The 24,540-nt window shown below is 42.3% G+C and overlaps 1 protein-coding gene across 4 annotated transcripts in view; it reads right to left on the bottom strand.

Annotated features, from left to right (window-relative positions):
* Positions 1–4,850: 4,850 nt before the first annotated feature.
* DPF1 (double PHD fingers 1) overlaps positions 4,851–24,540 on the bottom strand; it is a 516,551-nt gene continuing 496,861 nt past the window's right edge. For 2 of the 4 annotated variants that reach the window (XM_086938021.1, XM_086938022.1), the window contains exons 10-11: positions 16,781–16,862; positions 7,178–7,391 (exon numbers count right to left, since the gene is read on the bottom strand). In XM_086938021.1, coding sequence (XP_086794147.1) covers positions 7,321–7,391; positions 16,781–16,862 — 153 coding nt within the window. In that variant the 3' untranslated portion in view covers positions 7,178–7,320. Of the gene's footprint in view, positions 7,392–16,780; positions 16,863–24,540 lie in introns of all 4 variants that reach the window. The other 2 variants (XM_086938023.1, XM_086938024.1) reach the window with 2 other exon arrangements.

Genomic DNA, 24,540 nt, shown 5'->3' with positions numbered 1-24,540 from the left:
AATTGGTCAACAACTGTTTCTCATGGCCAGTTGCGTCCTTAAGATCATTCCCTTCTGTAGTAAACTATACAATTTCTACATACCTTGTTGCTTTACATGGTATTCAATGTTAAGCATGAGAAAGGCCACCGTCAAGCTATGGGTGTGCCTAGCTGCATTAGAGTGAAATAAGACGTTAATGTTCGAATTTGAATATCTATGTGCACACTCTGGGTTTGGACATGGAATTTGGTACTTTTGATGCATTGAACTGGTAGCTTTAGGGCCATTCTTCTACCAAGATCTGGACCAGATTACACTGGATGGCCATGCAATTTGATTCCTCAGGGATCTATTTAATTTTTTATTTACGCAGTATAAGAGCCTTAACATCCATAGCTGATACCTGCTCTTATGCACTCCCTCTTGTTCAGAGTGGGAGAGTCTTCTCCCCACCAACCATAACAAAATTACTGTTAGGTTTAGTAGGTTATTGTCACGTCAGGGGAGAGAGTCAGATTCTTTCTGATGTACAATAGAGTTCACACGTTCATTTAAATATGTGGTAAATCTATCATATTAAGATGACAAACCAGCACCTTAAAACATTTTAAAATCTGATAAAATGACAAAACTTGATGGGCAAAATGCTTTCAAGGGTCGGTCACTGGCTATCACTTAAGCAGTATTCCAGCCCATTAATGTGTGGCCTTGCAGATTTGGCTACACTGTTCTTTTGGTGCATGTTACGCCTCGTTGAAAAATACACAATCTGTCAAGTGGCTAGACCAAAGAGTGTTTTATGAATTGGACTATACCTGGCACTAGCCCTGAAAGTTTTTCCTTACGAATGCGTACGCTACTTATGAGATAGGGTTGTGTGTCATGTGATATGAACTCTCTCTCTTTTTTATTTACTGTATTAGTTTTTATAATATGCAATTAGATTTGTCTAAATGTTTTGTTACAATTGTGTCTTAGCTATTGATGATATTATGGGTAATTATCTTTAGGTTTAATTGTGTATTTTAATTGTTTTTTAATCAATAAATTTGTTACAACGGATGTGGTCAGGATTATCTGTAAGGAATATATGGTCTCACTTCCAATGAATGCAGGTGGTGTGAGCGAATGAGAATGATTGGAACAGATTGATTAAATAGGAGACATAGGACTATATTTTCTCCAAAGGATACGACTTTTGTGATACTTTTGGTGGAAGGCTATGGCTGATTTGCAGATGGTTGCTCCTTGTCTGGAGTAGAACAATGAGCAAAAAATGATGGACTGAAATGTGGACCAGAGCGATTTTCAATGGCTAAGATAAGCATTTAGCAATTAAGTTGTCCTAAATAGCAAATAAGCAAGGAACCAATACAACCACTAACAGAAAGAAATTGAGTTAAAACTGAATTGTGGGCCATCAAAAAGTTTCCAACTTTGTCTTTTCTCCCTCTTTTAATTTCATGTATGTTGAGACTGGAAAGAGTACAGTAAGTCTTCAGGCTTATAAATATTCAAATGATCCACCCATTGGTTTATGTTTCTAAAACTGATGCCATTAGATCCTCAGAGACACAAAGCTGCAGCTCTCAACATTTGACATAGCTGCGGGCACTGAAATCATTGAAGTAAATTGCAAGAATAGGACATGTATTGCATGAAGTTCTCCAATAGAGGAATCCTCAGTTTATGATACATCTGCACATGATGTGCATCTCAGGCTGTGTTAAGGAAAAAGTGCAGGTATATTCAGTGGTCATGCACTGTAGAAAAAGGATGCCTTCCGCACGGCATAAGGGGGTGACCCTTTGCTTTTCATTAACATGTGCTGCACCAATTTGAAAGGTAAATCAAAAAATATAAGAGCCATGCCTCAGCACACAGGTTAGATGAGGAGATACGTTTCACAATATTTAAAGGAAGGGAAGTTGGCTTGAAGCAGCTAAAGCAGATGAGATACTGTGCACCCATCTCTTTTTCCCAACATATTTTGTGGGTAGGTGTGGTTGTAGAAAAATGTAGGGGGGACATTTAGCTGTGCTCTTTCCAATTTTCAACCTAGGAAATATATAGAGCACACCTTGGCTGCCCAGCCATTCAAATTGTGATGTCACCCCAAAGGCAATGGCACTAATAATGCCTGCATGCTATTTGTTGACCTGCACTAGCTAGGCACATTTTGTTGTGCTGGAATAGAGAGCTGGCATAGAGTGCCTTGCTAACGGAGTCCTCACCAGTTGCATAGGCGAGCGGTAGCTATGTAGAGGGCTTTTCTTGACTAGTGTTTTTATAAATGGTGTGCCGTCTTAATCAATACAAATATCTATGATAAAGCGACATGTGAAAGTCCTGGATACAGCCTTGCCACCTGTAAAGTGGAACTCCCAGTGACAGACATTCTCCTATATTCCCACCCTTGTATCCCATGGCATTACAGCCAAAATGAAGGCGATGAGGGAGTTCGGGGCCATAAAAAGGAGATGTTCGATCGGTCCTACAACAAAGAGTGATAAGTCACTAAAGTCTCTCGGGGATTTAAAGTCAAGCCATAAGTAAGATTGCCTTCCAGTGAATATGTCAGCCTCGGTTAGCATGTCTCTATATAAACCACACAGCACCACATTTGGGAGAGCCACTGCCATTCACTATATTTGGGAACGAGGCTGCCATCATTGATTATTGAGGCGAGTGGCAAGAAACAATTACAAGTGACAATTTTGGTACAGTTTTGCAGAAATGCGAAACAAAACATCAATAATGCATTACAATCTTTTCTGATGAAGAACAACTCACTTTACATATTTAGAAAACAAAAACTGGGGGTGGGCTATTAATACATTATTGCGCAATAAGTGTGCTTAAATTCTTTTCATTTTTTCCATTTTCCCAAAGGAAAAGAGAAACAAATATTTCCTTCACATCATGCAAAGCCAAAAAATAAAATACAAAAATAAAACTTAAACCTCTGCATGGATAGCTTACAGAGCGCGCATTCATTTTTCAGGGTTCTGATCCCAACTATACACAGACGAGTAGGAAAGAATTCAACAGACACTCTCTATCACCAAGCACCATCGATCATTTGCTTTCAACGAGCAGTGAACACCCTATTTTCAAAGTGCCATGGTACTGTGCCTAGCGTATAGCGTATCTCTCTCCCCGCTTTTCCTATATTTTAGCATGTATGTTAATATCAAAAGTATACTCTTAATTCAGACAGCACTGATCAGTGAAAAACGAGTGGTAGGCTTGGGGTAGATTTCCCAGTGCAGGATATCACCAGATATGAGGTCAGAGTCTGATATCAGAGTGGAGAGGACAAGAAGGATTATATTGTAATGGAACTGTAATTGCATTTACATAGAGCTTACTACCCCTGACGAGGCGTCAAAGTGCTTTTTCGGAGAGTAGCACGCTACTTCGGAACCCATAAAGGATTAGTGGTGAATTAGTATAGTGAAAAATTAAAGTAGTTTGAGTGGTGGATATGTTTGTCAGTTATTTGGATTCAGAAGGATAGTGGAGGGATAGAAGAGGAAAAAGGTTTGAACTTATACAGCGCTTGCTACCCCTGATGGGGTGTTGAAGCACGTTTTCGGTGGGTAGCACACTACTCAAGAACCCATAAGGGATTAGTAAGAACGTTACACATTCCATTTTGTCACTGAACATTAACTTATATCCTCATTCCAAAGAAAATATCAGGCAGGACGTCCAAGTACAGACCACATCTGACGAGGAAGCCCTGAGTACATTGGGTGCGAAGTCATGGAACGAACATGACTCAAAATGTAAGTGGAGTTCTGACCCAGTGCCAAAAGATCATTATCAAAAGAGAAAAAACTAGCTGATGTAACTTTAAGAAGATCTAACCTGAACCCAACCTCAGGCATGACCTGGAAGTGGGAAAGAACTGAACCCTGAAGGAATGCACGTCATTAGAAAGTCCTCTGGTGTCCGTGTCATTCCTATATGCTGTTGGGGTTCATGATCCCCATTTTCCCTTGCCCCAGAGCAACTCTCTGTGCTAAAGACCTTTGCATAACTGCATGCCCAATGATCAAAGCACATGCTGAGTTCATCCATTCCAGACAAGTACACTCTTTGATGTCTGTCTTTCATCTAGTTGGCATGAGTTTTCATGATCATGATTTGATGTTTTTGGCTATATCATTGCAACCTTCGCTGAATGATTTGTGAATTTTTAAAAAACCGGGTTTGGAATGTCATTACACTCCATCACTTTAGGTTTGTCTTCTGTACACTGCTCTACCCGGGAATTTAAACTTCTGCACGTTTAATTATGAACAACGGGTATATTACACCGCAGGGTTTCAATTTTCAGAACACAAAAGGGGTGGAAAGCTCAGGAACTGAGAAAAACCATGAGCAAAATCCAAACTTTAGGTGTTTCCTGAAGACCAATTTTGAAACAGAATCAAGATGAAGCCTAGATGAAATTTTCATTACGCAATTGTAAGCTCACATAATTCCAATTACAGAATTTTGGGTATACCATTCAAATTTGTTATGCTTGTTATCTTTTTTTCCATTGTTTTCTCTCACAAGAGACTTGGTTGAATAGAAAATGTCTCGCGGGAACTGCGTAAAAAGGATGTGCCACTCAACATTTTTTGCTCGAATGAACATCCTACCCATGACAACTGTATGCGAGGCATGCCCCTGCATTCAGTTTTCACCCGTGATACTGCACAAGTGCAGTATGCGTAGTGCGTATAATTGTTTTGTGAAAATTATGATGGAAAATGTTATCAATTGAGTGTCATGGCTGCCCTAAAAGCTAGAGAACCCAGTAACAAAGGCCCACATTAAATACATACAAAAGCTAATAGTGAACAGCTTGAGATGTTGGGGAGTGGAATAATTAGGGCTTCTGGGTCAGCCACATACTATTGGGTTCATTCTAACATCACTGTGCTGTGAAAAATGTCCTGCTAAACACAAACTAATAATACACACCTAGTTTTGGACTTCTTAAGATATTTTGGCCAATGAATGGCCAGTGATTACATTGGTGGATAAACCATGCGGGGGGTTATTGACGCATTTCTGTCTGACAACTGATGTTCCTCTCAGGTATCTAGTTTTCTTATGGTCCTCCATCACAAAGAAATACATGCTTGGTTTATTCTTTTCTGGCCAGCTGATGCCTGAGAGGTTAAGTACATACAGCAGAGCATTTAGTGCATATAGGGCAATTGCAGATCCCCAAACAGACCATTTTGCTCATCTCCAGTTGGAGAAATCTACTAAAGCTGCTCTCCTATCAGCATGTGCACCAGCAAACACGCAGTCGTACGCAAACAAACACACACCTCTCCGGTTGATAGTTCAGAACCCTTTAAAAAACACTCAGAAACAACGGCAAGCAGTGACTGGCGAATAAAGCTTTGTGCCGAGCATGCTCAGAGCCACGTTGAAGTGCATTGTCTTCTCCTGCTGCGCCACCATCTCACTGCTGATGGTTGCCGACAGGCTGCTATGGCTTTACTTGGGATTATCTGAAGTTACTGTACTTTTGCGCAGATAGTGAGAATTCAGCGCCATCCCAGGTGTGGAAAAATCCATTTCAAGAAGTATACTGTTTCACCCAAGTTCACAGTATTGGTTACCCTCTGAATGGAATTGCTCTTGCCAGAATATGAGTTACATGATTACTTGCCTGAAAGTTCCTGACAAATCTTGAAATAATTTAATAAAAGTAAAAAGAGGTGAAGATGCAATAACGGCTATCAGGTTTAGGCCTGGAGCAGCGATAAAAAAACAGTAAGTGCGGCCTTCTGGTTCATGGAAAATGTAAGCTGTGGTCCTACAGGTTTCTCCACTGAAGGCTGAAAATATATGGACACTTTATTTACATGTAACACTGATTGCCTACATGGGTAAATCCTTTAACGGATTCCCACTGGCTTCAGGAGAATTTTGATGGTGTGAATCTCTGACAAGAATTTCCCATGGTTCAGAGCAGACGTAGCTGTAGGATTAAGTGCTGCTATACACTGTCCTTCGGGGTCTTTACAAGCTGCTTCCTACACCAATAGCAAGCTTTTTCAGCCACTGGCACTTCTATTGGTTAACCACCAGCCTAGCACTTTCAGAGAAGGTTTAGGAGGGTGATTTAATGAGAACGACTGGCGACATCAACGGTAGTGTCACGTGTTAAAAGTTGGCAGTGCCATATACTAATTGAAATCTTACCCCTCTTGCATCAAGAACCCACGAATCACAATGGAGTAACATTTTGCCAGGCTCGGGGTGCATTTTAGGCCACAAATTTCAGCTAAAGTGATATGTGTCCTAATTGAGCACTGGTGGATCGAGCGATCATGTTCTAAATCGCAAGTCTCTAAAGTACTAGTGATCGCTAGCCCAACCCTAGCAAACAATGCTATTGTTGTAAACAAACCTGTCTGTATCATGTAGGAGACAGCCATTAGCACACTCAAGGGACAAAGATATACAAACATTCAAGCTCACAGTAGGCCTCTGGCAATGTCCTAACATGACCATTCCCATAGTTTGCCTTTTTAAGGAGGCTATAACACTGTTAACTAAACTTTACTTTCAATATTACACCCAGCGATGTTTAAGTTAACCCTTTTAACCTAATAACTGTCAGCCGGACAATGACATGGAATCCTACAATGTCAATTTTTGGAAAAATGGAGGATCCATCTTTACAGCTTATTGAGTTACAAAAAAGAAGTCTGGCTAACAATACTGATGGCCAACACCTAAACCTAAACAACCTAACCACTCATTGTAGCCAATCAAAAGTATTCTATTTGTAAACCAAATTCCGATAAGCTATCCACAGGTAGGAAATGAAATGTCAAGCTAGGAACAAAACTAAGCAGTGATGCTTCACTGACCTCCCACGTAGGGATTCTTTAATATGTACACAAATCCCCTATTTTAGCTACTGTTCCACCAAATGTGAAACTTTACTGCGATTTCAAGTGCATCTTAGAAAGATTAAAATGCATAGACCCTGGTCATTGGATTAATCTGGAAACAGAAGATGAGATTACACTCACTCTGTAATAATCTCTCAGCATTTCTCTGAGAATGCTCTGAACAAAACGGACAATGTGAATGGGGGAGGGGTAAAATATGGGCAAAATTCACTAATTCAATGCACAAAATGTTCTTAAAATGACATATATGTCCTTAGCTGCTACTCAAAATAAAGAAAGAGGTAATGAGCTCAGATTACAATGTCAGGGTCTCGTGCTTGGAATGTTCAGGCTCGCGACTGTAATGTGATGGACGAAACGCTTTCTTTGTCAGTAGCTTCATGATCCAAGCACAGGTCTTCTAGGTAAGGGTGATGTAGGCAGAGGCCTTTTCCTTCAGTTGTCGCAGGCACAAATGACAGCTCCAGCTCCCTGTAGGAAGAAGGTAAAAAAGTGAAAAAGCGTTCCAACACTCACAATTGGTCGGCGCACCTTGGCAAGTGTAAGAGCACAATGGGCAAATATCTATATTGGCTCTTGATTGCAAGACTGTAAGAAATAAAATTTCTTTCGACAGATGTGCTTTTTGGCATAGAAGTTGTAAAAGTGATAAAGGTTCCAGCACTGTAAAATTAATATATTTTTAGGAAAAACTCCTTGTTCGTAAAGGTGTAGAATTTGGAGGGGTCATTTCTTCAAATGAGACAGTTAAATAAATTTAGATGCAAGAGTGGTGATATTTGACTATAATTTAAGCACCAGTTTAAGGTGCTTAAATTATAGGATAAACGGGTGGCCAAGGCAACGCAGAGGTGCATATACCTCTAAAATGGAGCTACCATTTCAGCACCAAAACACTTTAATTCTGATCCTATTGTTTACCGTTATTAAAGCCCATCTTACTAAAAGAAGGAATACAAAATGTAACATTTTCCAAGAGTGGTAACTGAACTAGATACTTGTTCCTATCTAGTGTTCTGAAAAAAGTGCTTTTTATAGTAACGCAAACATTTGTACTTGAAATTCAAATGTCTACCTTAAATGAAAACAGTACCAAAAGGGAACATTCAATAATTCCAGAATAGGTTGAATAATACTACATTGAGTCGAGAAATACCGGCCTACAATAATATCACGTCAAGTACATCGATTGCTACTACTGGGTCATGGTGAGCACAATTTTACTATTTTTACCTACATATCATCTACCTGATCTAGTCACCAATTATACTATTGCGTAGCAGTTATTCGTGCCCCCTTTTTCTCCACCTATTCACTCTTTCTTACCATCTGCAATTCATTTTGATTCCCCTGCTCGCATCATTCTTGGGTGTGCGTGCGCGTGCTGGTTCACACAAGCAGGCACGCGCGCACCCACACATTTTGAAGCGATAACCAGCCAACCGCTTGCCCTTTACACCAGCCTACTACCGGAAATAAATAAGAAGGCAAAGGAAGAAGCTGGGCTGGAGTCCACGGGATAAAATATCAGCCGGCGCTTGCAGCGTTCAGATATGGAGTGGTGGAGTGTTATGAACAGATAAATAATTTTTTATGATGTACAAATTTCTCTTAAGATGACATCTTTTAAGACCAGCCTGTGTTTTACTGGAGTCTATTAACCTCGCATAGTTTCAAGTCGCCCACGCTGAGAAACAAGATATTTTTTTTTCCTTTTTAGACAATAGACTGAGCCGATTATAAAGGCGTAGGGAGAAGAAGAGGGCACACTGGAAAAGGCATTTAATCTCCAAAGCCTTCGTGGATTGGAGGAATCTTGCTTTTGTGGGTAAGACATATCTATATGCCCAGCTGAATCCAACATACACCATTCAGGTAGAGGGATCTGTCTGATGGACAGAATCTACCCAGATTATGGGTAGCGCTCTCCTCGCCACTATATAGATTAGGAAGCCTTGTTCCTGACTCCTTAATCACAACACAGGTGTACAGTGGCAACTACGGACAGACAATGAATGAGGCTGCCTTCTAGAGACACATGTACCATGCCTGACAGAGTCAGAATTATGAACTTTCTGGGCATAATTGCATACTCAACTGGCTGCCTGCCACTGAAGACTACAGGTGCAATGCAGTGATGGGCATTACAGCTTCTACATATTGACAAAGATGACTCGGCAGATTAACAAACTTATATCTAACCAAAAATCCTATGTGAAGAACCTGGGGAGAAAGAAAGCAGTCACAAGGACATTTTTGAATAAAACACAGAACTCTACAATTGAGCTATTTTGACTCAGCTGACACCGGGTCCAGAATCATTGGTATTCCTCAGAAACAACTCAAGGTTCACAGGATGAGTTCTGTCAACCAAAAGAACAAGTTACTTTCCATCAATAACACTCTTACTGGTATAGACTCTCTTGAAACACGGATTCCTCAAGTTTGCAATATACCTCGGGCATCAGACTGGATATGAAAACTCTTCAAACAGTACCTCTGCGTGTCAGTAGGAGGTGCTGTGCGGCTCCACACAGACGTTGTTCCGCTCCAGAAATACCTTTCGGAGCCTATAGAGGTGCCAATTCCATGTGCTGATATCAGCTGCTTTCAAAGCTGTCTTGGCTCCCAGACCCATAGACCCAATGTCAGTATGCATATTCCTAGACTTAGGATCTTATTAATGGATAGAGTCCAAGTCACAGAACGGGAATGATAGGAGGGTATGTGGACTCTGCGGTTAGACAGAGTCTCTACCAGAAGGAGTGCTACCAAAGGTAAGTAACTTGTTCTTCTTATAAAGCCGTCTAACCACAGATTCCTCACCTTTTCAATAGATACCAGAGCAATAAGTAGGTGGGTCTGTGAATGGGCTCAAGCAAAACATCCTGTAGGACCGAGCAGCCGAAATGCCCCTCTTAGCGAATATGGCAGTTGTGCATCTTGAATGTATGGAGTGACACCCACATATCTTCCTGGCAGATATCCAGAACAGAAACACAACAGCAGCAGCTTTTGCTCTGGTGGAATGATCTTGTAGTAATTCCAGCCATTGTGTAGCAGAGCTTAATGCAGAGCAAGATCCAGAGGGAGATAGTCCACTTCTGCTCTGCCTTGCCTTTTTTTGCTCCAGCGAACCCCTAAAGAGCTGATCGTACACTCGGTATTCTCTGGCATGATGGACATAAAAGCTTAGAGCTCTTTTGGGGTCCAAGCAATAGAGACTCTGCTCATTCTTCAGGGGTGATGCAAAGCATAGAATTCCAGCAGGGTAATGGTTTGACCTACGTGGATAAGCGCAACAAGTTTTGTCAAAAAGATGTCTGCAGAACCAGCTTCTTTGGGAAGAGGGTGGTGTACTGTGTGTTGACACCAATGACAGCCGTATGCAGTGTTGTTGAGGGATGCCTGTCTGCCAAGATGACATCAACCACATCCAGAGAAAGGTTCAAGGTGTTCATCTGTCGCTGCTCAACCTCCAAGCATGAAGGCAGAGTTTGCGATGTTCCGGGTCCCGAACCCTTCCCTGTTGCTGCAACAGATTCTCCCGGGGAGGCAGCCTGATTCAGCTTTAATGCAGCATCAGGATCATGTTAGAATGTGCGCCAAACAAAGAATGAAAGGGATGTCAAGCACAGGTTGCGGTTCGTTGGAAACCAGGCACAGCCTTGATTACGGTCACAGCAATGCCCAGGTCAATAGGCGCTCTATAATCTGATGGTGATGGAGTCGGCATCAGCGTCGATGCTCCACGAACAGGGGTGGATTGTGGAGCCGGAAGCAAATTCCGAACAGGAGGCAGGGAAAGCCCAGTTTGGGTATTGGAGAGTCCAACTGACGCCGATGATGAACCCGCTAGTAGAATCCCAGATGGAGGACCTCTGTGCTCTTTGAGGCCTGCAGGTGCACCAGAGAGAGTAGGAAGGGATCCGAAGAGTCAGAGCATGCCTCTCGAAACGTTTGGATCTGTCTCACTGTCGTAGACAGCCCTACTCAGGTTGTGAGTGAGACCAACCTTTACACTTGAACCGATCTCGATGTGGAGTCTTCAGGTGCCTGGCGATGTAAAGTTTCACCTCAAAATACAGTATTGCCTTCGTGTTCATCCACACACAGTTATTACAGGCCCCGGCACCACAGGTAAAATTGACGAGGAACCGTCAAAGATAGTTGCTTGCAACTATCCCTAAGGGTTTTACAGTCTGTCGTCTTGGGAGGCGAAAATTCCCTTGTACACTGTCATTTTTGGAGTTTAATGAGGTTTCAATGAAACAAGAGGTGTTCCAGATACACGTCTGGTGGCACAGACATAAAGGAACTGACGTCAACATGCAGGAGTGGCACCTATATAGGCACTGCATGCAATTTCCGGAGCGGAAAGGCTTCACACTACATTTCAAAGTGTCCCTGGTTTCTTCAGGTCTGTGTATTATTAAGGACCACTGAGGACAATATTGCACCTTTATAATGCTGTTCAGACCTGTAATTTTAAAACACGCCCCCTATGTCAAATGTAGCTAGTGAATTGCTCCTGGCAGATTGCTAAAGGGGTCTTTCTATTTTTAGTTCAACCTATTTCGTTCTAATGTTTCATTCTTCCAGCTTTAAGAGGAAGCTCTGCAGACTGGCGGACAAAAAGACTTTGACAGCTTTATGGTAACAGCCAGCTGCACATATTCCCATGAATCTAGATGTGCTTGTATATCAAAATATCATCTCACACAAACATTATGCCCTACACATCGCTTATGCATAAATAGTCCCATTGGGTGTAGATGTTGTATTATTAACTGTGATGTGGCAGACATTTTTGGAAACAATATTCAGAATACAATATTTATGCTGACATTATTTATGCATATGATATTAGACATAGTAAGATGATCAGAACACCCATGAAGGCTTTGTGTGGTCCCTGTTACCACATTCGTTCATCTGGTCTTACTCACACATCATGAAAGACAGAGCACATGAAGTAAGCTTATGTATTGACAGGTCTTAGAGAAGACCGGGTGGGCGACGTATGCTGTAAACTGAACTGGTTTGGGTTGTGTTCAGTACAGATCATGAGACAAGGTGCAGGTGCCGAAGCAGATAACAAAGAGTAAAGGCTCTCAGAGCTGTTTAGAAAATTAAGTGGGTGGAGAATGCCTTGTTGCAATTAAATGGTAGCCCGACAGCTCAGTTGTCTCCCAGGAACTCTGCAACAGTTGCTTCAATGCCCCACTGGAGAAGCAACAATCAATGACCCTGCATATGTGGTGTGAGAGTTAAGAATTCCAATGCTGAGGAGGTGTGTGGCGGGATTAATAAAAGTTATCCTTGTGGTCTTCTGCTGAAACATTGTTATCACCAGATCAGGAAATGCGAACGCAAAGACTGTGCGCCAGTTACAATTCAGAACCTTTACATGTGTTGGTGAACCTCTGTCCTGTCCTATACAAATCAATTTGGCCTTAAATTCACTATTGTGATAATTATCAATCCTATTACAATCCGGCAACCCAGGGATCAGAATTTAGCTGGTACAATAATTATTCCTTCAAAATGGCGCATTATATGCAGATTTTGGTGCTTAAGCAACAGGGAATTTTAGGTTTGGATACATTTGTATAAACCTTTTAGTACCACGGTCAAGCTTCCATACAGTATTATAAGCATTTGTAGCCATCACAACAGTGAACAACTGATAATCCCCTGAATAACTGCCCTCTCCCTCCCACAAGCTGTCTGCTCTGCTCCGCCTGCCCCACCTGTCCCTTTATAGAGTTGCGTCGCTGTGCAAACCATAGATTGGGTTTCATAAGATCCATTGTCGGCCCCGTCTAGGCCCTGCAAGTCTCTGGAGCTGGTAGACTGTGGTTTAATAGTCCTCAAGCCTGGAAGAAGGAAGAAGCTTCAGTGTTTAGATGCATTTTGGACACAGTTCCCTATAATCTCTGCTGAAAGGGTCTAGAAGACGCCCCCATTGTTTAGCAAATGTTTTCTCCTCCCCTGCACCAGCTTTGACAGCTTCCCCATGCTGAGACTCCACCACAGTCTTTCAACCCATTTGTGCTCAGATGGCAGGTTCAGATGCCCCCAGAGGGGCTCAAGATGCTTAGTTTAGCTGCCAGCAGGAGGTGGGAGATCATTTTAACTAGTGAACCCTACAGCAGTCCGGCACTGGGCGACCCAACAGAATCACCTCAGTGCACCTGTGGTGTGCTCTATTGTAGACAGTATGGAGTTCCAGAAGAGTTGTATATTGGGGCATGACCAGAGTAAATGTGTGAGAGATCCCTCCTCCCTGCAGCCCCTCCAGCAGAGAGGGAGTTGTCCTCCCTTCATTGTGGTCAGGCAAGCTGGGGTGTAGTGCCCCGATATAGTATCTTAAAGATGGTTTCCCTCCCTCCCGAGTGTGACACATATTTGGTTGCCTGAGTCAGGATTTCTGCCCATTGGTCAAGGTCTACTGTGATATTCAAATCCCTTTCCCAGGCACATTGGTAGGTGTGTGCAGTGGGGATTCATGTAGTATGATTTGAAACTGCATGTGAGGTAGTGTGGCTCACTGGTTAGAGGCGGCAGACCCGAGAGCAGAGGACGGCCCGGGACCAGGGTTCGATTCCCGGCGCGGCAGGTTTCTGGACCAGGGTCAGCGGACTCGATAATTCTCTCGCCTCGGTGCCCACTCTGATCAGCGATCACACTCGGCAACTCTGGGCATTAGCTTGCCTCATCTTCACTAACGGCCCCACCAGACTGCCGGGGATGCCTGGTCTCACCCTGGATAGACCCATTAAGGGACCATCTCTTAGGGAAGCCAGGAAGGGTTTCGCAGCGGTCGAAGCGCCTTGGGACCCTCCGGGTAAGTAGTGCGCTATATAAATGCCTATACATACATGTTTATCGTCCTTGCAATGTAGGAGGTACTTGTCAAGGTGTTAGATTCTAGGGCGTGGCAGCCAATGACACAGTTGCAAGTAGTGATAACTTTTGGCTTCTGGGAGCTGGAACTCCACAAGTTATTAAGGGATTTGATTGATCCTTGGGAAACCATGTCTCTCAGTGTTTTGCAATGCCCCTCCAGCCACTTGCCATTGGGGGTCCTAGTCAGTCTCAGAGTAAATGTGTATTTACCATACACAGGGATGTGAATGGTGAGGAGAATGTAGTCAGGCCCCACTAGCTCTTGTGATGGGGGATATATAGAGCGTTTTTGTTCTTTCGGATCTGGGTTGCCAGGGGATCTCCCATAGGGGACCCGTGGACATCGTGTATTTAATCAGGCACCAACATCTCTCTGTTTCTTTACGTGTCCAGTGGATGAGATAGCGTAGGTGGATCGCCGCGTAATACCTGGCCAAGTTGGGTATCCCCAAACCTCCCAATGAAGGACTTAGTGAGTCCTACTTTTGGCTGATTCGCTCTGCCCAGCAATATGAAATTATATTTACAACAAGGGGTGGTGAGGGACAGAGTCTCTGAATTAAGCAGAAAACTCTCACCCAGTCAAGAGATCAGGGCTAAATCCAACACCGTTTTTTAGCTCACTGCACCATCCCAGTTTCAGAACCTGGCTGTATGCACATTAGTCTGTTCCTGTCCCAGTGCATGATGGGAACAGGGCAAACCAAACTACAAAAGCCAATTCTTACACTGGGAAGGAAACAAGCTCCCGGGGACCGGTTTCTGGCATTACAGCCGTCTTCGGCCCGGTTTGCTTGAATCCTGATGGTGCAATGAGCAAGGGACTCACATCTGAGTATACCCTTCCACGCTTAGGTGAAGAATTGGCTTGGTAGTTTAGTCTGCCCTGTTCCCATGATGCACTGGGCCAGGGACAGACTGATTTGCATATAGCCAGGTTCTGAGCCGGGGTGGGGCAGTGAGATAAATAACGGTGATGGATCAAGCCCTGATCTTTGGACTGGGTAAGAGTGGTCTGCTCAATTCAGACACTCTGTTCATCACCACCCCCTCTTCTAAATCAGCAATATGAAATTGGCACAGGTCGTCTGAGAACAGCAATGTATTCCCTCGATATTCGGAAGGTTAGGGTCAAGCATTGGGATTTTAATTTTTAGCGCATTTCACACTAGTTATTACCTGCAGGTTTAATCTGGCACACTTGTAAATAGGGTTAAAGAGTATGTCAATGTAAGCTGCAAGTTCAAGTCTGCTACAACCACACAGCATTTACTGCTTTAATAAAATGAATTCCAATGGCAAATTCCTTATTGAAGGCACACGTGCTTAAGTGAATACTTTCCCGAGTGATTCCTATGTACTTGAGATGCAAGGACGAATGCTAGCTTCGAAAAAGGAATCCTTCAGTTTGCTTTCTATCTTATCCATTTGGGTCCTGCTATGAGCACAGAGCATCTGATGGCTTTCTCTAGTAGTGACTTTAGCAGAACTGCGGACCATTAGATCCAAAAGTCTGTCAAGCGGGTGTAGTAAAGTTGCCATCTGTTCAGCAGCGGCTCCTCCGCTAAGGCGGAGGAGAGTTGCCCCACTGCTTTGAAGCAGTACAATGGAAAAATAAAATGAAAACGGAAGTTATTATAATTTTATTTTTTGCATTCCCATTTCCGCCAGGTTAGGACGGGAAGGGCTGGACACCTTGACCAAGAGGGAGAAGGAGTGGCTATTGCTGCACCTAAAGGTGTTCTCCACCCAGACTGCATTACAGCCTGGGTGGAGAACATGCCCAGGCCCTCATCCCCTGCCTGATCGCTGAACTATGGCCCTCAGACCAATCACGACGCTGCTAGCAGCAGCGCTGTAATTGGCTGGGGGCATCTGAAAGCCTGGGAGCTTCCTGTTCCTGGGGCGGAGAGGCGGTGGCTGGCAAATGCTGCGGCGGCGACGATCAGATAAGTTTTTTTATTTTTTATTTCCTAACCCACTCCCCACCTTCCCCCAGCCACTATGTCCTACCATCCGCCACTGCATCTGCTTAGAAAGGTCTTCAGGCTTCAGAGCAACCGCTGTACCGGCAGTTGCTCTGAAGGCTTAGAGATCCTCAACAGAGTACTCTAAATCTGATGGGTGGCCTTCCACTGGAAATAGAAGTAATAGTCTTCGCTGACCGGGTAATCTGCTTGCCATAATCTGATTCATATCCTAGGGCCAATAAAGATAACCCTCATTTTATGATCCTGGGCATACTATGGTTATTCATGCTTTATACATGGTCAACCATAAATGACCAGGATTATCCCAGCCTAATTTACGGTTAAAAAGAGGTTTAAACTATTTATTTATTTATTTATTATTGCAATTTATAAAGCGCAACGTATGCCCGTAGGCGTCTTGGCGCTGAACTATGGTCCCTCTGGTAGGGGAGCCCATGCTTTAAGTTGATGGAATTTTTACAGTCACAGTTTGGGGTTGTAGCTTCTCTCCTTCACACAGTGTAGATCAATTGTAGCCATTTGGTTGGATATGCTACTCTCAAGAGATGGTCAGATCCAAACCTTTGGGATGGCCCACCATGTTTCTGGGACAAGCAAATATAAAAACCTGACTCAATAAATATGTTTTCTGAGGCCACCAATCCCAAAATTCTGGAATAGTAGGCCCAGTTCACCTGGATGAGCAGACCTTTACCTTTAAATAGGTACATCAGTCCCTGAGGTGAAGCTGATCCATATTTTCACTGAGGCATCATATAGCATCTGACACTATAGCAGCCTGGTGGACAGATGCAATGGGCATTAAGTAAGCACTGCAAAACTAAACTGTTGTGTCACTTCCCATGAATTACAAATTCCCAAGGGATAAGGTTCCAGTTTGCAACTAAACAGAATAATTAATGTGTGTTCCTCAATCTAGGTCCTTGAAGAATTGTCAGAGAAAGAGGTGTAACTTACCTTCAGGGGGTTCAGACATTGGAGGGCTCAAGCAGTACATGTGGTATCCTCGGTCGCAGTCATCACAGAACAGCAATTGGTCCTGTCAAAGAAATAGAAGAAAACCATGAACCAGTTCCCTATTTTGGTTTCCTCAACCCTGTCCATTCTACGTTTAAATAATTAATACACTGCCCATTGGCACATTTACTCTATATCTATTGCTGCTGGTTTTGTCGATTCTCCTTACAACCCTCCAACCGAATTAACCAAAGCATTTGCCAATCCCCTGGTATATAAATTGCTTCTCTCGCTCTTTATGTTTGTGTTGTTTAGGATCCTGCTTTATTCAGATTTGGTGGCTGACCTGTTTCATTTCAATCCATAAAGACGTATATTTGTTTGCACATATTTACATACTGTAGCATTTACTTTGCTGAGCACATTAAAAATTATTTAAACAAAGGTAATCATCTTTAAACTGTGTTGCCTTAAATATAACACCTTAACTACTGGTATGGCTCTGCTTATTTAGGTACCAAACTTAGACACTACTGCCCGCCTAGACTTTTGAGCTCAAGTGATAAAGCACTGTTAATCATTCTGCGTCAAGAGGGCCCATTTGGGCGGCAGGTCCTTTTCTTATTTGGCTCCTGTATATTGGAACAAACTGCCACACAATATTAGGATCTGTATGGATCATTTTCGTTTTAGGAAATGACTTAACACAATTTTGTTCTGAACTAGCTGGATACGCTGCCCTGTCACCTGGTCACGCCGAGATACTCTTCGGGGTGATTCAAGCATGTTACAAATAGCATTAACATAACATAACTGTACATATAAAAATAGTAGTGGATACTCCATTCTCCTAGAATGTGTATGCAATTTGTATAACACTCATTTTGATCGGACCATATTGTTCTGTTTTTTGGGCATCCGTGTCCCTAGCTTAATAAAGGCATCTATCTGTATGTACTCCTCTCACTGACTCTTGAGCTGTAAAATAAAGAACGACTTACTAGCCCTCATCTAATCCATCCTCCATTCATGAGGTCCTATTAGCCATGTCCCATTGCACTATACACACCCCAATTCCACACCCAAACTACACATTTTCAAGCTCCCAAACTAAATATTCTCAATCATCTGATGTGCAAAGAGGGATGAAAAATGAGCATGACAAAATTTAGTGCCAACAAAGAAAAATAACTTCAGAAAAAACGGTACTACTCTAACTATTGGCTAAACTCCCAACAATTCAACATGCGTCCCATGTAAGATCTATATCACTTATTAAAACTGCACCTTCACAAACACATGCACAGAAATCAGAGACAACATCCAAACCAATATGTTCCTTCAGTGGATAACACTCAACAATTCTGTTACTCCAAAAGGCTGCTCTTAGTGCCTTCTCACCAATGAACACATACAACCCCCAATATTGTATATCCTGCAGTTACCCCACTGGGCGTCTGCTCATATACCGTCATCAAAGGCTGCATGGATGTTCTTACCCTTAGCCACCCAGGCGATAACTACGAAGGGACTGGAGTATTTCAACTACTGGGCAACCCCTGTTTGCATAGGGGTCACAATTCCAAATTGTTCATGGTTTACCACACCTGGTAATTACTGGGTGCTCTAAAATCTGCACTCTTCCTTAAATTTCAGCAGGTCAAACCTGCTGGAATTTCACGGGGAGTGTATAGTATTTACTGTGACATGCTGATTTGGATGCTGTAAGTACCACATTCTGCATGGTATTCTCCAGAAATCTGTAATTGGTGCAATTTATGGCATTCGATAAATTACGAAAACCGAGAAGTTGGATTTCAATAGGTGTGCTAAATATTACTTACTCTTCTGGAGCTCCTATAATCAATGATATTTTCATGATATCATGAGGAAATCATGAAGCAATCCTTTTCAGCTCCACGTACGTTTTTATTAAACCTCTTCTAAAAAAAATACACAGTTGGACCTAGACAATTGGATGAATTACAGGCCAAGATCCAGCTATAGTTCCATATCAAGAAACCGGAAAACTACAGAAACATGTTACAATGTGTAATCTCTAGCGGACCCCACACCCCTGAAAATGTGTTCACCTAATCCTTTAGTGTCCCAGCTAGTCTATCCCCTCTGCCACAATGGCAATAATTTTTTTTTTTTTTGCGTGTTTATATAGGGCTGGAATCACTCCCGGGGGAGTATCTCCGCGCTTCGACCGCTGCGAAACCCTTCCTGGCTTCCCTGAGAGATGGTCCCTTAATGGGTATCTCCAGGGTGAGACCAGGCATCCCCGGCGGTCTGGTGGGGCCGTTAGTGAAGATGAGGCAAGCTAATGCCCAGAGTTGCCGAGTGTGATCGCTGATCAGAGTGGGCACCGAGGCAAGAGAATTATCGAGTCCGCTGACCCTGGTCCAGAAACCTGCCGCGATGGGAATCGAACCCTGGTCCCGGGTCGTCCTCTGCTCTCGGGTCTGCCGCCTCTAGCCAGTGAGCCACACTACCTCACTAATACTTGTTCCACTGTCCAGCCCCGCCTAACCCCTGCAACTTCTATCACCCCAACTAATCACCCTCACCCAGTCTTCCACACGAAACCGATTGTTGAATCGTACTCTCCCAGGCCCCTTTAATCACCCTAGATACATAAAACTCTTGTATTATACGGTGCACCATTGCTTTCAGCCTAGGTTTACATTATCCATACATTCATACTCTAGGTCACCATGCATCTGCTTTCTGTCTTCCTACTCTCTTGACACTATTAGTGTGCTTCAAGGCACTTCCCAGTATCTTTCCCTTTTCAAAGGTTACATTTAATCAGAAAATATCAAATTATTTTTCTAAGGTAAGCTAAGAACAATCAGCGTTAATTTCAGTTTGATGAAAATAACAATAATATTTTACAGAGCTGTAGGCTGCCTCCACTCCATTAATATATAGATGTAAAAGACCAGCTCATCTCAATGTTTAACAATCAATATGGAACACTGAATACTCCGACAAATTCAACAGACGCTTTAAAAAAATTATACAACGCCCTAGATACAACAGCCAGAAGATGTATAACAAACATTACACCTAAATATGTAGCCTGCCCTTCGTTTTCCAGTACACTTGGAGGAGAAACAGAAATTAAACAAGTTAAAACATAATGTGGAAGAATCATGATACCAACAAGTTAAACTCCTTTGTTTAATTCATATGCTTTATTACATCTATCTGGTAGGCAAAACAAAAAGAAGCTTCTGATCTTAAAACATGGTTAGCACCTTCAAAGATGTGAATATGCCATTCAAAACCATGAACCAGCTGACAAATTCCTTTATTATCAAATAGGTAGTGGACTCCCTAGTCAACCTTTTCTCAACCAAGATAAAATAAATCAGAGCAGGCCCACTTCCATCAGTGCAGGCGTAAGCCCGAGTCAGATCTTAACCTCCATCCTGCCCAATTGTCTCTGCTCTCCAATGATGAGAGCCTCTATCTAATAAATGCCAGTAAACCTTCAGGGTCCCCTGATGCTATTTGCCCTGCCTTAGTTGTGAAAAGATTTAAAACCACCCTCACCCCAGTCAATCCAACCATTACTAGCACCTCTCTTCCAGTGGGTCTAATCCCCATTGTTCTTAAGGAAGTCATTATTCATCCTTTGCTTAAAAACCCAACCCTAAACTACAATAGCCTGGCTAACTATAGACCCATATCTCTCCTCCCTTATCACTCCAAATAATTGGACAAATTAATAACAAAACTACTGCAAAGTTGTATTGAAGATAACAATATACTAGCCCCTACCCAAGCAGATGGTAGACCAGGCTTCTCTGCAGAATTGGTCCTCACTTTAGCTATGAATGACCTGAGAATGATAGCTTACTTTGAGGTGTCTGGAGTAGGTATCCTTTTCACCCGGATAAGTGTCCAACCAACACATTAAATTGAACTCAAATGAGAACAAACCTTCAGATCTTCCAAAACTTCTGCATAGACAACCTACAGGTCAAATTCATCATCTCTCACCCTTCCACTTCCATATACGACATCAACACTCTTTTAAACCACTGGAAACAATTGAAGATCTAGGAACCAACTAAAACACAAATGTGCAACGTCAACCTCTCAGAAGAGAATAGAGGAAAACTGTTGCTCCGCGTCAGACACAGAATACTCATCACATCAGCAAAGTACAACACGATTACCATCAGAAAGTGCCAGCAGAAGCAGAACATTCTTCAAAACGACCAAGCACCACATCAACTCCTGCCTGACCCTCCTCTACCACACTCCACAGACAAGTGTAATGACAGCAACCACTTCTTCAATGAAAAAATACAGAAGATCCAAAAGCAGATCAACAACACCAAACCTCCTTTTCTCTGACGTCCACTCCTCCTCGTTGCATTTTAAAATGTTCCATTCTTAAAACCCTGAATTTCAAAGTGTACACTGTCATCCTCAACTCCCTCAAATACACCACCTATGAATATGATGTCTTACCGTCATCCTTCATCAAAGTCCCCTCTGAAGAAGCTCTCTCACCTCTACTCACAATCATCATTGACCCCCTCACTCACTAAGCACATTTTCGCTAAAGCTCCCAAGATAGGTAAGATCCTCCCATTCCTGATGAATGCCACAGTAGATGTTGATGACCTTATCAACTATCGGCATATCACTCATCTACAAATTCACTAAACAAGCATTAGCAAAGCCAATAGGTCTTGCCTTTGGGAACTATTGCAATGCTGTGCAGAATGGCTAAAGAGGATTGGGAAAAAAAGCTGAAAGGCCTATAATGCAACCAGACAAATCAATGTGTAGGCCTGTGCACTATGCATGTGTGTGCCTTCAAAATGACGACAGAGCTTGGTTAAAGAGGATAGAAAAAGAAATAGGCCTAAAGGTCTATAATGTAACTAGACACATCAATTTATTAGCTTTTGCACTACGCATGTGCGTGCCTTCAAAATAACAAAAGAGCTTTATTTCTTTTAAATACAGAGCTGAGTTGGACGGGTACATTTTTTAAAAAGTAGTACAAATGTGAATTTTTAACGATGGTGGGGAACCAACATAGAGGGAGTGGTTGGGGGAAGCAACACAGAGGATGCGGGTGAGAGGACAACACAGAGGGGAGGGGAGAATACACAATAAGGGCAAGAGAGAGCAACATGGAGAGTGGGGGAAAGAGTAGCACAATGGCGAGAGGAATCAACATGGAGCTGTAGGGGGGAGTTACACAGGTAAGAAAGGAACATGGGGGAAGCACACAAGGGTCAGCGCAACACAGAGGGAGTGCGGAGAAGTACATGGGTGAGAGACAGCAACACAGAGCACGGTTAAGGGGGATGATTGCTACAAAAATGTTTGATTTTCCTTTCAAAACACCAATAGGAGAGAGGTATACAAGACAGACAGCTAGACAACTGATGTACTCTTATGGAGACCTTAAATAAAAGGAAAATGTAGTGCTTTAACCTGTTGCGTGCAGCCGTCGGCCGTTGGCAGTACTACCTCGCTAGAGCTGCCGTCGGCCAACGGCCGACGCGGCCCCGCCCACCTTTTAGAACGCCTGCACTGCGCCGAAATAACGGCCGCAGTTAAGGCGTTAAAATTCATCAGAGAATAGACACCAGTAATGAGGCACTGCTCTATATGAGGGACAAACACAAGAAGATAGAAGAAAAGCCCAGACAAGTGGAGGGAAAAAAGGGAGCAAATGAGATTAACAATAAAGCCACCAATGGTAAGCAATGGGCACTCTAAGCTCACAATAGGTCTTTTCACAAACAGCTTGCACTGTCACATAGTCAAAACTTAATAAACAGTCTATGCACCACTTCAAAATCATATCAACAACTATCTCTTGCATGATTCTTAATCCGGACATGGAGACAGCTACCATACAAATTACAGACCTGACCACAGACAAAGACAATTCTTGTCTCCTGATATTACTGAACATCTCAGCTGCCTTTGATGCTAGTGATACTGATCCATGGCCATGGCAATGCTCTGTTCTATGGCCTCCCATATTCCACACTTGCCCACTTTAAGTGCATCTTATGTGTAGCAGCATGGCTCATCAAAGGCCTGAAGAAATAGGACATCACTTCACCCTAGTGGAACTCCTGTCATTGCTCTTGACAGCCTGCACCTCGTTCTAAACTAGAGAATCATCTACACAGCTAACATGATTGGCATCCCTTCATATTGGCTGTCAAGTTCACCAACACCAGTGGCTCTTGGCACACCCAAAACCAGGGCATCATCAAACTGGAGATAAAAAAGTGTAAGAAAGCCTGTCCCATTCTGCTCCAAATTTGGAAACAGCTGAAGACACACCTCTTTAAAGAAAAACTATTTACTTCTGTCACTCAATGACTGTGTCAGAGCCTAGGTTAGCACATAATGATAGACTGAGTTACCTGTTCTAGAAAAGGATGGTCTGTAGCCACATCTTGTAGGCTTCTTAACCATTGATATATTCAATATTCAATATTTTATTATGATTTGGAATTCCGAGGAATTCCACATAAAATATCCATAAAACAACATTTCATACAAATCACAATATTTAAAATATAAAAAGGTATCAATTCGATTTTCCTTGTTTACACCCAAGGAACATAATAATTTTTCTTCATTTAGACTCTGTACTATTGAGAACTACGGAGGTCAATGTCCAAAATACAGAAAGTTACAAGTTCAGTTTCTTAATTGCATCCTTCAAGGAATGGAAAGCATTTTACTTCATAGAGTTCATCACTTCCAATGGGCATCAATGTTCTAATAGAGTACACTTCCGGCAAATAACGATCATTTCAGGTGGGTAAAACTTTTAACTATCTCCCTAATTTTATAAAATAATCTACGTTTAGTTGGCACATATTTTAAAAAGAGTACAGTTAGTGTCCTATATACACATAACAATTTAGTAGAATAACATAGAATCACAATAGCAGCAAATATATATATATATATATATATATATTTTTTTTAAGTGCTAAATAATGCATTACATAAAGTGCTAGTGCATTAAATACCCTATTCTAGAGCATTTCTCACAAATAATTGCCCAGGAGCTATACTTCTAAGAAAATGCCTTTGGAAAATAAACTTTCTTACAGGAATACTAATCCACAATTAAAAATCAATTATTGAATATCATATTTAGTAACTGATTAAAATGCGGAGTACTTAAAAAGAGCTAGTGCATAAAATCACATCATACAATACTATAAAAACCTAAGGATCACCCTCACCCACTATTTTTTCTAATAGACATTCAAAAATTCTTAAAAAAACGATTTTTTTTAAAACAAATCAATTCAGATGGGGGGAACAGGAGAAAGTTACGGGCTTGTTCTGCTGTGGAAATTTTATACTGTAAAAAACCATGCCTTAAGTATTTGCGGCGTATTGAAAGAAGCGTTGGGCACACAATCAGAACATGATTAAGATCTTGTATGCCACCATTGCATAGATCACAGTATCTTTCGTTTTTTGGGGTTACCCTCCCAAGCGCCTGTTACAACCCTTAAAGGCAACTGGTTCAGTCTTAATAATAAAATCACTCTGCGAACTCCATGATTCAAGTTCCAAAGAACATACGGCTGAGGATTTTTAACTATAGAGCTCTCCACGATACAGTCCAACCTTCCATTCACACGGCATATTTTCAAGTCTCTTTCCCGTGAAATCACATATATACTTCTTTTAATTATATGCTTTAATGCAATTTTGTCCAAACCTGCTGCCCCTTC

This window comes from Lissotriton vulgaris, chromosome 9 (assembly GCF_964263255.1).
Source record: "Lissotriton vulgaris chromosome 9, aLisVul1.2, whole genome shotgun sequence".
Lineage (NCBI taxonomy): Eukaryota > Metazoa > Chordata > Amphibia > Caudata > Salamandridae > Lissotriton > Lissotriton vulgaris.
The sequence above is the reverse complement of the archived record's forward strand: the minus strand, read 5'-3'. Positions and strand labels throughout refer to the sequence as shown.